We start from the raw sequence: 13,686 nt of genomic DNA, 5'->3' as shown, positions 1-13,686 counted from the left end.
TTGGCACCAGCGTGGATATTTCCGCATGGCTTGGCCCCGTGTCACGTCGACGTGCCCAGTGAGCACCGAGGGGGTAGCTCAGCATCCTGGAAATGGGACAGGACGCCTTCTCAGTTAGATGGTCGTTTGCAGACGAGGGTGCCCGAAAGCATCTCCCGGAGACTGAAGCTCGCTTCAGCTAGTGCAGAGGTGAAACCCAGAGGAAGGTGTCCCAGAGCGCGCCAGGAAGGGGGACATGAGCCCTCGTTTCTCTGCTAAAAGTGCTGTGATCCTGCGCTTTTGCCCATCACGTCGAGCCCTAGGGGTGGTAGCAGGTAGGCGGGGTGAGGAGGCAGCCCTGCAGAGGGCTGGGGAAGGGGGGAAGCTCGCGCCTTCATGTCCAAAGCCGCGCTCCCAGCGCGTCCAGCCGTGCGGCCGGTGGCAGAGGCGGGACCCTGAAGCCACGCGGGGGTCTTTATCAGCACTCGAGGGACTTCCGATGTGTGTCAAGTCCTTTGTGTGAAAGTATTTGCAGGATCAGGTTGCCGCAGTGTAAGTGCCTTTGAGGTCTTTGCTGCATTATAGATTTTCTTCTGATGTCTCCCATGCAAATATTTAACCTGTCTGGTTCCTGAGAGCTACTAAGGCTGTTACGCGGGTGGCGGGTTGTCTCTGCGGTCTTTCCTTTGTTCACACAGAGCCTTCGGTCCTGCTCCCCATCCCGCCCCAAAATCAGGCAGGGAGAATGCCGCAGGGGACTTGGCCCGTGGCGTATATTGATGTGTTGATGCTCTGAGGGACTTATGTGCTCCAAATCGTGTCCTTTTCCCTAACCGCATCAGCTGACCAAGTAAAAGATATGATGTTTAAAAGAAAACCTCATTTAGAGAAACGGCATTTTTAAAAGCCCGGGTTAAGCCTGGGTGCGCTGCTCCCTGTGCAGTCCCCCTGCTCTAACACTGGGTAGTTCCCTTGCTTGTGCGAAGTGGTGGCTTGAAAAAGAAAATACCTGGAGCCTGGATCTTAGAGCTGCTTTTACTCCTCCTCCCCACGACCATCCCTTTTAATAATTTGACATACATATCCTATGCTCGCTCAAGACAGAGTCGATGAGCTAATTGCAGTGGTATGTGGGTCAAAGCGCTGCCCTTCTGAGCACCAGCCTTATTGATTTTGGTGGTTACTCCTGATTTGCACCTGAATAATTGAGAAGGGAGTTGGGTTGTATGGGTTATAACTATTTAAAATGATACAGTTTGGAGTGCAAACAAAATGTGAGGATGCAGCCTAGGTTCTCTCACTTGTTCATAGCCTGCGGGCTTTATTAGACCCTCCAGACTTTACCTAATTTTGGCGTTATTCCCTCATCATTACATCATGAATGTGAAGCGGAGACAGGGTCATTCTCTCCTATGTTGTGGTCATGTAAGGGATTCACGTGGTTCTGGTAAGGGGGTAGGCCGTGTTTGAACAGGTTTCAACTATTTTAAGCACCCTTGGCCATGCTGGGGTTCACACTGGAAGATTCAGTCTTACGAGAGAGTAAGATGCGATATATGCTGTGAACTATGGAAACGCGCTTTGTCTCGGTTCGTAGCACCAGAGTAACTAAATTGGAAAGCCGGTCTCTATCACAGACGCTGTGGTCCCAGCCTCGGTGTACCTGTACATCCTTCCTCTTCCTTAACTGGAAGTAGTTGCAAGTGCTCAGAATGGTTTCCCTGACTTTGTAAGTGCATCAGAAAAAGAGTGCAATAAAAGTGACAAAATCTCAGGCCCCTCTGAGACCCTTTTCCCCAGGAAATCTGTTTTAGCTGGCCTGCTTCAAGATGCCCGTGGGCAGCATAAGCAGCTGTAGTTTCTTTCTCTCTGCAGTTCCTTTTGCAGGATTTTTACCTGAAAAAAAAAAAAAAAAAAAAGCAGTGGTGGATAGGCTCAAAGTATCCAGTCCTCCTGCACCTTCCTTGTGTTTTCCCCTTTATCTCTTTATTTATCTGAAACTGGCTGGCGCTTAGGATTTTGTGATAGGTACATGTAAACCTTACACTTCTCAGGTGCCCTCTTCCTCCTTTCTTTCCCCATGCTTTTCTGGCTGCCGTCCTCCCACTCCCAGGAAATATTTGAAAGATAATTTGGCATATTTTCTGCCACCTTCACATATCTCCCTGACTTCATGTTTTCTTAGCTGGAAGATAGCTTTTCAACATATATATGTAATCCTTTTCACCTAGACATGTAAGGAATTCCAATCTCTTCCAGTGGGAGTTTTCAGGAAGGTTTAGGTTAAATGGGCCAATAAGGCAAAAGCATGTAGCAGAAGATCTCACCCTCTGAAGACATCTCTTCTCTTTCGCTCCCTGCCCCCCCCCCCCCCCCAATATATCAGAATATCTAGCTGTCAAAGAATTTAAACAATAATACCTGATCTGAAGGCTAGAGTGCAGGGCTTTTGAAAATAAAGATTGTAATCTCTGTACGGTGTATCCAGGGACTAATGGAGCTGGAAGTCAGGTGTCCTGAGCAGCAGACTGCTGTGGGGACACTGCTCCGGCTTGGTGGGACTTATTTTACCTGCGCTCTCAAGGGAAATTCTCTTGGATTTTCCCTGGTGCTTTCGTTGTGGCCATAGCATCTTTATCATAGAGACAGGACAGTAAGCCAAGTCCAGTTTACATTAACTTAAATCCTGTTGGTGGTGACTGAGCTTTTCTCCTGCCGCGTGTGAGTGGGGTGAGGAGACGCCAGCAGCCCCTTCTGCGGGGCCGGCCTCCATCCCCCAGGAGCTCTCGTTGCGGCACTCAGGGCTGGGATTCATCCCAGCTGATGTTAACTGACTAGGTGTGTTGTCCAAGGTCCCTGTCTGGGCTCCTGAAAGAATTTAGGGAGATGCCTGTTGTAAAAAGGAGAATCAACTGTAAGGGGTGCCTTAGGCTGGAAGCCAACTGGGTTATGAACCCAACCCTAAAGCAGCGCTGATCTCTCTTGTAGGAAAGGAGGTCAAGGATCCCTAGGAATAAGAACATGTTTCCAACATCCCAAGACTCAGATTTTTCAGAAGTGGGTACCTATGGGTGGCCTTAGCCTGTACTTTGGCAGCTAGAGTCACAGCGGGGAGCAGACGGCATCTGCTGAACCTCCCTCCCTCTGCTCCCTGCTCCTGGACGTTGGGTGCAGGATGATCTCTGGGGCTCACAAGCCTCCTCGGGGCGCTAGGGTATGTATGCTGGTGTATTTACTGGTGTGGATGTTGCACTGGATGCTTGCCCATCCACTGCCGCTCAGTCCGTGCTGGGCACTAGCCCAGGAGGGATCTCAGCACCGGCATAACCTTTACAGCCCGCAGGAAAGGTGACTTCCATTTAGTTCTAAATTATGACATTATTTTATTAGATCTTTAAACTTTATTTAAATTCTTTATTTAAAGAGGGGGAGGAAGGTATCATATTTTAATTAGTAGCGGTGTCAAAGGAGACCTAGATTAATTATTTGAAATCACTCCATCCAGATGGTTTTAATTTTCACAGCAGGGAACCGGCATCTTTTTAAGGTGATATTTTTCAAATTAAAATCAGCTTGGATATTACTCATACTGGCTGCAGAGTGAGGGGGTGGGGAATGCAGGCCGGCGTGCCCCGTGTTTGTCCATCTGAGCACAGGCTGCCGGTGGGGACCTGCGTCGGAGAGGTGTGGGCTGCTGGCTGTCCATCGGGACCGCGGCTCCAGGCTCTCGCCTTGGAGTGTTTTATCAACGTTAGCTCCTACTCTGGCTGGCCAAAACCGGTATCTATTATTCAGCGTTAGTCTTAGCAGCTTTAGTTGCAGCACTGAGACTGGAATGGACGGGGAATGCCTTGCGGCTTAGACGGGAACATGCCGTGTCCTGTTCTTGCCTGTGTGCAGGCTGGGGAGCCCTCGCTTGACCCCTTCGGTGGGTGGCCCTGGGTCCGTTTGCGTGCCTGGGTGGATTCGACACTGTAGATCTGTGGGCGACTCCTTGGCGCTCTGGGTGTTGGCCGTGATTTTTGGGCCAATCTTTGGGACGTCTTGTGCTGGCTCCATAACCTTCCCTCGTGTGCAGGCTGCTGCTCTCCACCCCTGAGGTTGACCATTAGTCCTCTGCTTATGTGAGGGGAAAACCCGTCACAGTCACCTCTTCAAAGGTAGCCATACCTTTGGCTATTCCCTTGTCGGTTAATGCTGGATTGCATCTGAGCAGCCTCCCTGAACTTCTTGGAGCAGTGGGCATTCACCAAGTTATCTGCCGTGTTGGTGAGCCTCCCCTGGAAGACCTGTGTTCGACTCTGTGCCATCCTCCCCCGTCCTGGCTTGGCTCATCTTGATATCCTTACTATGACAGGATATTTCTGGTTCATGGGCCCTTCCTCAATTAAGTGGTCACTGGTTCGGTACGAGCTTGGCAGGTGTGGAGAGAAAGCCTGCAGCACCCAGTTGTCGCTTGCAAGCTGCTCTCCGTCACAGATACCCCAAAACACGGTGCACTTCTGAAAGGCTTAGATAAATATCCATATTTATGCGTGATTGCAAGTAACAGTCTGCTATAATACAGGTATTATCCCACTTACTGTCAGAAAGAAGTTATTCTTTAAACATCCCCTGTGATAACAGGTTTAACAAATATATCTAAATAAATGTAAGCAGCTAGTACCTGGAAAACCCTGAACTTGCATATGTGACTGAGCTGCAAAGGGAGAACTCCGTTTAGGGCCCTTGTGAGTTAAAGGTTTGTGATATTTGCACTGCTGCAGAAGCCAAAAGCTGACTTTACAAGTGGGAAAAATATTAACGTGTTTAAATGAAACAAACTCCTATTTCTATCCCCATGGTAAATCCTTACAGTGAACATATTTGCTCTTAGAGGGTTTTAAAGTTTGAAATATGAATGCCAAAAAGAATGTGACTTTTTGCAGCACAGATCAAACATTCTCCAGAGTTTGGCAAAAGCTGTGTTTCTATGGTAAGGCTCGGGTCTTACAAGCATGAGTATTTCCAGAGCAGGACCGTGGATTTGCACTTGCTGACACTTACACATTCTTGCATTGTGTTTCGACCATGTCTCCTTTCTCCCCCTCCATATCGGAGATGGATCTGAACCAAAATGTCCAGTCTGCCTGTTCCTGCCTCTCCAGGGAAATTCCTGGAATCTGAACCTCGAGCATGACTGGAATTCATGTTTAGATCAGAGACGGAATAGAAGGCTGAATTTGAATGTGTCTAGGTTTTCGAGATGATGCTGGCATGCTACGCATCTGGGTGGCAGCTCGGCCACTTCTGCAAATACAATTGTGTCAGGGCAGGTGGTTTATGAAGACGCAGCAGAAATCTGTCCTCTACCATGGCTCCTGGCAATGCTGCAAACCAGCTCTGGCCTCAATAAACGTGTGAGGCACTATGAGATTGGTCATATTTTTCCCAGCTAGAGCAGGAGTCATGGACCTGGACTGCCAGAAAGCAATTAGTGACCTCCTGGGAACATAGCTAGACACACAGAGGACGTCTGCAGGGCGGGCGTTCATCACGCAGAGCAAGCAGCACCGAATTTCTCCCCTGCTAGCTGTTGTGGTGATCTTCAGGAGATCACCGCGATGTTTTGCACCACGGGCATGTGGCTGGACCACTTCTGTGCAGCCGTTTGAGGGCTGCTGGCTGTGGGGAAAGGATTTTTATTCTTGTCATGCTAATCTTTTATCTTCACGGGAATAAAAGCCATGTTGCTACCCTCCAAGAACCTCCTGCAGCACGAAGGAGAGCATTAGCATTGAGCTCTATGTTGCTGATGGGGTGGCGGGGTTGGTGCGGACGGATGGAGCGCACGCGTGTGTATGCGTACTCTGCGCTAAACCGGCATTAAATCTGGAGCGTCCGCGCGGGAGTCAGTGGAGACATGTCAGATCTGCAGCTGTGACCAAGCCCAGAGCTCAGCCCCTGGGCGGTTCCTCGGGTTGTTCCCTTGCAGAGCATCCCAGCGTGGTGTGGTTGAGGTAGAGGTAGTGGGACAACGCGCTGATGAGCTTTGAACGCTTTGACTTAATGGGACCGCATTGGTAAATGCTTTTTTTTCTTCTTCCTTTACAAGCCCAGCTTCTAGTGGAAACAGACACTTTTGGCAGCCAAGTCCGGATCAAAGGGAAGGAGACAGACTTCTACCTTTGCATGAACAGGAAAGGCAAGCTAGTGGGGAAGGTAAGTGTTTCCTATTAATTCATTTGTAACATGAGTGTTACCTTTAGCAGCCTCCTCAAGGCTGTAATGATGTGTTCAAGCTTTGCCTGTCAGCCTCAAATGAAAAGCAGGATGGAGGGGATGTGGGGTTTGCAAAGCAGCCCGTGCCCTGCCCGAGCCCTCCCCCGCGTCCGTAAAATCCAGCTCTGCAGCCAGCCCTGGATTCTCCGATGATGCGTCTGACGCGGGGGGGGTTGCGCTTTACGGTTGTGTTAAGTTGACGTCAGATGTCATCTCGGCATCCCAGTGTTGTGGCCACCTCCGCAATAACTTCGTTACTGGATCTTTCTTTGGAGGGAAATTCAAAATAAAAGGGTACGCGGAGCACCGTGCTGGGGAGGTTAGTGCTGGGGAGGTAGACAACATAAGGCTTCTTTCAGTGGTGAGCCAGGGGATGGCGTGGCACAGCTAATACTGGAATCCAAACGTCGTACTGGAACTGGGCGTCACAGTTCTAGCATTACAGGAATATTTTATTACTTTGGATCCCCGCACAATGGAAGCATGTAACAAATTACAGTGTATTCACCCATCTAGCTTAACTTCTTTGCCGAAGTCATATTTTTTTATGTATTAACTTGTTTTTGTAACTTAGGCAGTTCTTCTGTATTGTTGGCGAACCTAGAAGCTTGCTAACTGGGCAGGAGCTTGCTCAAAGCTAAAATATTCCCCAAAAATAAATGTAAAAATATCTCAGCCCTCAAAGGCCCCCTCCTCCACTGCTTGCACTTTGCACCACCAGAAATTAAAATCTGGCATCTTTGTGGTTGTGAAAAAGGGAAGCTGAGTTTTGTTTTGAGTCAACACAGCAAAAGCCACATGCCCAAACAGAAACCAGAAACTAAATTGCTCTGATGAAACATTATTTACTTTTGTGGTCCCGAGAGTGACACTCGCGGGACAAGTGCCTTCCCCAGAGGATCCCTCCTGCCACTTTTGTTTTCCTCGCGAGCAGCGCGGATGCTTCTGTCAAGACCAAGCCCAGATCTTCCGCAGGCGGCCGCTAGCCACGGCAGCCTGCCTGATCCGCTGCGGAGCTGCTTTGGCGAAGCAGGCAGCATCCGGGACGCTGCTCGAAGTCGGTGGGGACCTGGAAATTGGTGCTCTGGGAGGACTGGACCAAAGCAGCTGGTTCTCTTCTTCCTGCACTTCTGTGGTGTAATTACTGCTCTGAAAGAGACACCGTTGTCTGGCCTTGGACAAGGAAATTCATTTTTTAACTGGATTTAGACCTCTCAGGATACACATGGATGCTTTTGAAGACTGCACTGAACGCAAACCTGGCCTTTGATTTTTTTTTTGTTTGTTTGTTTTTGGGTTTTTTTGGTGCCTTGGTTTTCCATCCTTTAAATGTGATAATAGCATTTTTCCCTGAAATGTTGTAAGGATAATCTTGTTAATGTTTGTGAGGTGCTGATACCACAGTAATAGAGACCTTAGAAGCATTCAAATTAGATGGGGTAAAATGAACATGAAAACTTACCTTTTTCTTTAATAGATCTTACCCCAGGGTGGGTCAGCAGTGGTACACAGTGCAACCCACATCCTTTCCTGGTCTACGCTGAGTGTCCGGGAGCATCCTGGCAAAGTCAGAGGCTGTTTTTCAAAACATACAGTATATTTTGGCAAGATTCATCCCTTGATTTGGCCCATTGGGCACCAAGGCAGGACAGTTCTATAGCTTGTCACCTTTCATGAAGCGTAAAGCTTTTGTTTTTTTCTTGATGTGCTTTTCAAAATGTTAAGTTGGCAAATGGTTTGTTATTAAAAAAAAAAAAAAAAATCTATTCTTGTAAATATGAGCCTTCCCACCCCAGACTGCTGACAAGTTCACAAACCAGCTGACCTGAGCAGGAGGGGGTACGGAGCATGGCGTTTGGAAGGAAAATGTTCCAGACGCGTTGCCCATATTAACAGCTTCTCATGAGCAAAAAAAGAAAATAATAGCATGTCTTCTTGATACCAAAGAGTGTGGTTTTAATTAGTATCATAGTTTCAGCTCTTTTTGTGGCAAGAGTTTGAGGGAATGCTTTTTAGTTTGAATGCTCTAAACAGCTAGTAAACCCCAAGGAAAACATCAGATAAAAGTTACGCCTGGGCTTATACAAATATTTAAGTTCAGTCTGGGGGTGGAGGGGAATGAAACCCATAAACTGATTGTTTCACGGTCGCCCCGGTATGTTCATTTGGCAAGAGAGGAGCCATGGGACCAAACCGGGTCTTTTTCTCTGCTCATTTCCTATTGCCTTACACTGCATAATCCCTAACAATACCAGCATATGCCATCTGGCTTTGTTCTCCTCCTCAGTCAGCAGTTTTGGATCCCTCCCAGTTGAAAACCTGCTTTGAATTTAGTCCTTTTTGTTTCCCATAATCACCTACAAAGGGTATTACAGACCAGAGCAGGTTGTTGTTGTTCTCAGCTGGAACTGGTGATGAATGCAAGAGCTCCAGAGACTGGGCTTGCTCCCCACCTTGGAGCCAGTTGTGTTGCAGGCAAACATACTAACCCACAGGGCTGAGAAGAGCAGCATTAGCGTCTTTTTATTTATTTATCAGAAATTGCACCTATGCCAGCGTTTCTGACTGGAGGCCATCTGATGGAGCTTTCTCAGGAGCCCCAAATCTTGTGTTTTCTCCCTCGCTTGGTTGTTACCACATGTGTGTTCATGGCCAACATTGGCCAAAGGGCTCGGAGTTGTTTTGGGCAGGCTTCTACCTTTATTGATTGTCACAACATGCAACTGCTGAGGTCACCGATGCTCTACGTGCTGCTTATGAAAATGGGAGACAGGGCAGGTGGTGTACAGGGAATGACCTTTCTGGTAAAGGCGACCAGCACCAGGGGAAAACAAATTTGATTGTGTTTCTTCATTGATTCTTGGCGTTATGTTGAAGAAGGCCCAAGAAACATTTTATTTTATTTTTTTACTTCTGACTGTATTTTTTTTGCCTCTGGGTTTTTGGTGCCTCACGTATACACATGTAGAAATTGTAGGTCCTGAGTTTTCTGATTTTGCTGAAGTTTTCTATGGACCACTGGACTTTATCGTAGAATCATAGAATAGTTTGAATTGGAAGGGACCTTTAAAGGTCATTTAGTCCAAGCCACCCTGCAATGAGCAGGGACATCTTCAACTAGATCAGATTGCTCAGAGCGCCGTCCAACCTGAGCTTGAATGTTTCCAGGGATGGGGCATCTACCACCTCTCCGGGCAACCTGTTCCAGTGTTTCACCACCTTCATCGTAAAAAAATTCTTCCTTATATCTAGTCTAAATCTACCCTCTTTTAGTTTAAAACCATTACCCCTTGTCCTATCGCAACAGGCCCTGATAAAAGGTTTGTCCTCGTCTTTCTTTTAAGCCCCCTTAAGTACTGAAAGGCTGCAATAGGGTCTCCCTGGAGCCTTCTCTTTTCCAGGCTTTATGGTGGAGTTATATTACAAGGAGAGAGATTAAAATATGAAAACTCAGAACAGGAATGCCAGGTGCTTTTCTTAAAAACTTTTCTCTTTTTTTAATTATTATTCCTGTTTATTTATCTCAGGCTTCTTACAAACACAGGGGAGAAGGGCACTCTGAAAGGTTCAGCTCTCCTTCCAAGGAATGGCATAATGTGACTTGTCCGCTTGTGACAAGGCACAATGTGACTGGCTACCTAGAACACAAGAACTCTGAATATTTGCAATAATTTGGTGTTAGGGGAGAGGAGGAGCTTATGGTGTCTTTGGAGGACCTCTGAGTTTGTAACTGTGGTTCTGCTCGGGAGTCCTTCTGTGTCTTTTCTCTCTGCCTCAGCTTCTCTTATCTCGTGCATTGAGATAAGGACGTCAGTACTAAGTGGGGACTTCATGTTTGTAGAAGGCTGTCAAAGGTAAGTCTTTTAAGCCTCTGGAGCAAGGAATAGTAGCCTGGGGTGTGAGCAGGTGGCTGTTAATTAGCTTGGCCACCTCTAACCGCTCTTGCTGAGCCTGGCTTACAGCAAATTCATGCTCTCTAGAATTGCAGGGGGCTGCAGAGATTTCCTTTCCCTGCCCTGTCCCACTCACCTCGTCAGGAGAGCATTTGCAAGCAGTCAGACATCTCTGTGAAGCTTAAACTGGGTCTGTCGGCACCATTACACGATGACCAAAGCCCCGCGCCTTCCTTTCTTTGCGCTGCCAGGGCTAGTGGCTGGAACGTGGCGATCAGAGCATCTCCTAATCCCCAGGCACTGTTGCCAGGGAATTTCCTGGGGTTCTCTACCAGCCACCCGTGCGATCACGCAGTCTGGTTGACGCTAGTGCTCAGGTTACAGCAGGTATCTGTAAGGAGAGTATTTTGCACTCCCAACTATAAAGGAAGAGAATAGGCCTGTTTTTCTGGACTGACCTAGGGCAGAGGAGAGCGGACCTTGGGTTCCTGCAAAGCTGCCAAGTGGGAGGAGAGGCTGCTTATTGCAGACCGTGGCAAGGGAGACATCAGTTTTCAGAGCAAGATACAGCAACAGGGAAGGTAAGTAACGACTGGAAGGAATTCAGAAGATTTGAGAAGAATGGGGAAAGAGCTAAGCATATCTTTGATTTGATCCAGAAATTTCTTCAGAAGATGCTCCAAGCAATCCCACTAATGTTCTTCCACGGCCTTAGGTGGGTTACGTCTTTTCCAGATCCAGCAGCAATATTGTTCCCTGTTGGTTTCATTTTGAGAACAGCTCCATCTCTCAGTGTGTTAAGTCACTCCTTCAGCTCTTCCAGGAAGGAGAAGCAGGCGGTGGGTGCTGGAGCCGTCTCCTCGGGGTGGGATGGGACTCAGAGTGCAGGTGGAGTTGGGACAGCGTGGCGACTCTCAGTTGTGTGCTGTGCTCCCATGTAATGCTGCTCCACACAATATGCCTGTAATCTTGATACTGCGAGTCTGCAGGAAGCTCCCGCACTACTGTAAATGGGGGCAAGTCCTTCTTCTGAGGTAGGATGTGGCTACGGAGAAAAGTCCAGAAATAGGGGCAGAGTTAGAAAAGCGATAGACAGAATGGGGTCTATCACAGGTATCATCCCTGCCAGCTGTACTGAAAGTGAGAGCAGTAAAGTTGTATCCCGAGAAGTCCCTGCTCATTATATCAGTTCAGCTCCTCCTAAGAATTCAAGCATGAGAGCATGCAATACTATACAATAGGTGATTTCCCACCAAATCCACATGCTGACTTGTACCATCTCTTTGGGTTTTCTTTCAAAAATCCTCAGTGACTAGTGTACACACACTCTCAGAAAATCATTATAGTAAACATGCATTATTTTTAAAAAACCATTGTATACGTGCATTATTTTTGAAAAAGCATTTTAATGAGTTTGGCTTTATTTCTCTGTTCTCTGTGTTTAATGTGAACAGTGGGAAAAAGCTGTTCAGTGGAAAGTAGGAACCCCGCAGCCTGTCGGGGTGGCCGAGGCATTGCTTCAGACTGATGACAGATAACTTGGGTGCTTTCTGGGGACAGCTTTGCTGACGCTACGTCTGTAGCGCTGAAGCCCTCCCGGTGCCCACGAAGCACAGATGAGCAGTGCTGAGCTTGTGCCCTCGAGCGCGGTCCAGCTCCCGAAGAAAAGCTGTGCCAGCCAAAGTGTGGCTGTGCCAGGGGCACATCATCTGTGCCAGGGGCTGGAGGTGGCATGGCTCTGCTGGCCCCCCCGACCAGCACCGCTGTGCTGATACCACTTACAGCATAGACCTGCCTCTCAGACATAAAATTTTTTCTGGTGTGATAACTGCTTTCCAAGCCAATATATTTCTTAATGTTACCAGAAAGTTGCTAATACCATATGGCAAGGCTCTCTGTATTTTTGCAGGACAACAAACAAATTGTTGCTAGATGCCAGACTGCTCTGGCAGAGCTTTATCACTGATGCCTGCCAGCAGTAGCCTTTAGGGGATAGTAATAATTTGGGGTTGTTTACATTACAGCTTTAAAATAGGGGTTTTCTTGAAGTGTGTGTGTGTTTAGTCAGGAAAGTTGGCTAAAAAAACTCCGACAGCATCAAAGAGTGAAGGCGCTCGCTGTGGCCCATGCATGTGGTCTTGGCCCTTTATAATACCTCTGGCCTTACGGGAGAAGGAACATGTTATGTTAGAGGAGCTCCTGGTGGTTCAGTGGGAGCCACCCTTTGTAGGACAAGGGCACTTACCTGGGTGGGAGACACCGGGTGGGTTCTCCAAAGCTTTATCAGTGTACTTGGACCAGCTTTTTCATCAGTTGACTTTGGTCAAGGCTGAGGCTGAGCTTTCTTGAAAAGCTACCTTTGAAATACTGATGGTGGGAAACCAGTGCCTTGCCATAAGGCCAGGGTGTGTGTTAGCCTGGGACAAGGAGACTCAGCGATGAGCTCTGAGCCTGATGCCCTTTGCGTGCCCCAGTCCTGCATTGCATTTGGGTGCGAGTCTTCCCGCAGCCTGCCTGTGCCGGCATCTGTCCCGACAGCCAAACGTGCTGCAAAGATGTTGGGAGGTGCGCGGTGAGGACAGAGGGGCGCTCAGAGGTTTGCAGTTTGAAACTCTGATGCAGTAGATGAGGTGTTTGCACTCCTCAGCTTGTGTATTTAAAACCATGCCTAACTGCATTCTTGGGTTTGGGGCAGAACTCTGAGTTTCACAGAGTTTTGATGCTTATCCAGTATTTTTCCCGGAGTTGCACAGTATTTGGGTTGCTTGAAAGGGGCTTGTAAAACCTAACAATTTCTGGGGCTGAATGCTGAATTTGCAACAAAAACACAACCAGAATTAGTGGGGTGTCGGGTTTAATAGCGTGCGTTTCGCGGATCTCTCCGTGACATGTTCAGCCATAAACTATTCTGACTTGGCATCTCATGTGAAAGCAAAACTTGACATGGCTTTTGCTGGATCTCGCTCAGATCTCATTTTGAACTGCAGTCTGGTTCTTCATATAGGGTGGGATTGGTCCTTTTTTTAAAGCGAACTGTTCCCAGGCTTTCGCTCCCCTGTGAGTTTGTTTTAGTTTAAGTCATCTAAATAAACGCCTTCAATGGAAACTGGAGCCAAGCAACCTTGGACCCTGTCATACTTTGAACAGGGACCTGAGCTGAAACCAGCCTCAAGTGTCCAAAAATCTTGAATCAGGGCCTGCAGGATTGCAAAGGTCTTAAAAGCAATGAGATGACAAAACCAGTTTTCTTTCAGTTGAGCCATTAGAATCTTCTGCATTCACCTCATCGGGCTTTTTCCTGCAACTAGTGGAAAAAATTTTGGATTCTTGTTCTGAAAACTTAGAAGCTGAGATTCTCATGAAATTAAAAGCAGAAGTGGAAGCTAAAATCAGCAATAACCCTCCTCCATTCTCAGCCCCCAAATATCATGAGGCTTTTGGTAACGCTGCAACCTTTCGCAGCTGCTCCTTTCCCATTGCTGGGCAACCTGAAACATTGCATTCAAACTTTTGTGCAAGCCGGTGGAATTTGTATCATCTGGTTCATCTGTTG

The 13,686-nt window shown here is 47.7% G+C and overlaps 1 protein-coding gene across 1 annotated transcript in view; it reads left to right on the top strand.

Annotated features, from left to right (window-relative positions):
• FGF18 (fibroblast growth factor 18) overlaps positions 1 to 13,686 on the top strand; it is a 74,834-nt gene that overhangs the window by 48,913 nt on the left and 12,235 nt on the right. The window contains exon 4 of the mRNA XM_029998524.2: positions 6,074 to 6,180. Coding sequence (XP_029854384.1) covers positions 6,074 to 6,180 — 107 coding nt within the window. The remainder of the gene's footprint in view (positions 1 to 6,073; positions 6,181 to 13,686) is intronic.

This window comes from Aquila chrysaetos, chromosome 22 (assembly GCF_900496995.4).
Source record: "Aquila chrysaetos chrysaetos chromosome 22, bAquChr1.4, whole genome shotgun sequence".
Classification (NCBI taxonomy): domain Eukaryota; kingdom Metazoa; phylum Chordata; class Aves; order Accipitriformes; family Accipitridae; genus Aquila; species Aquila chrysaetos.
This window is presented reverse-complemented; position numbering and strand designations above follow the sequence as displayed.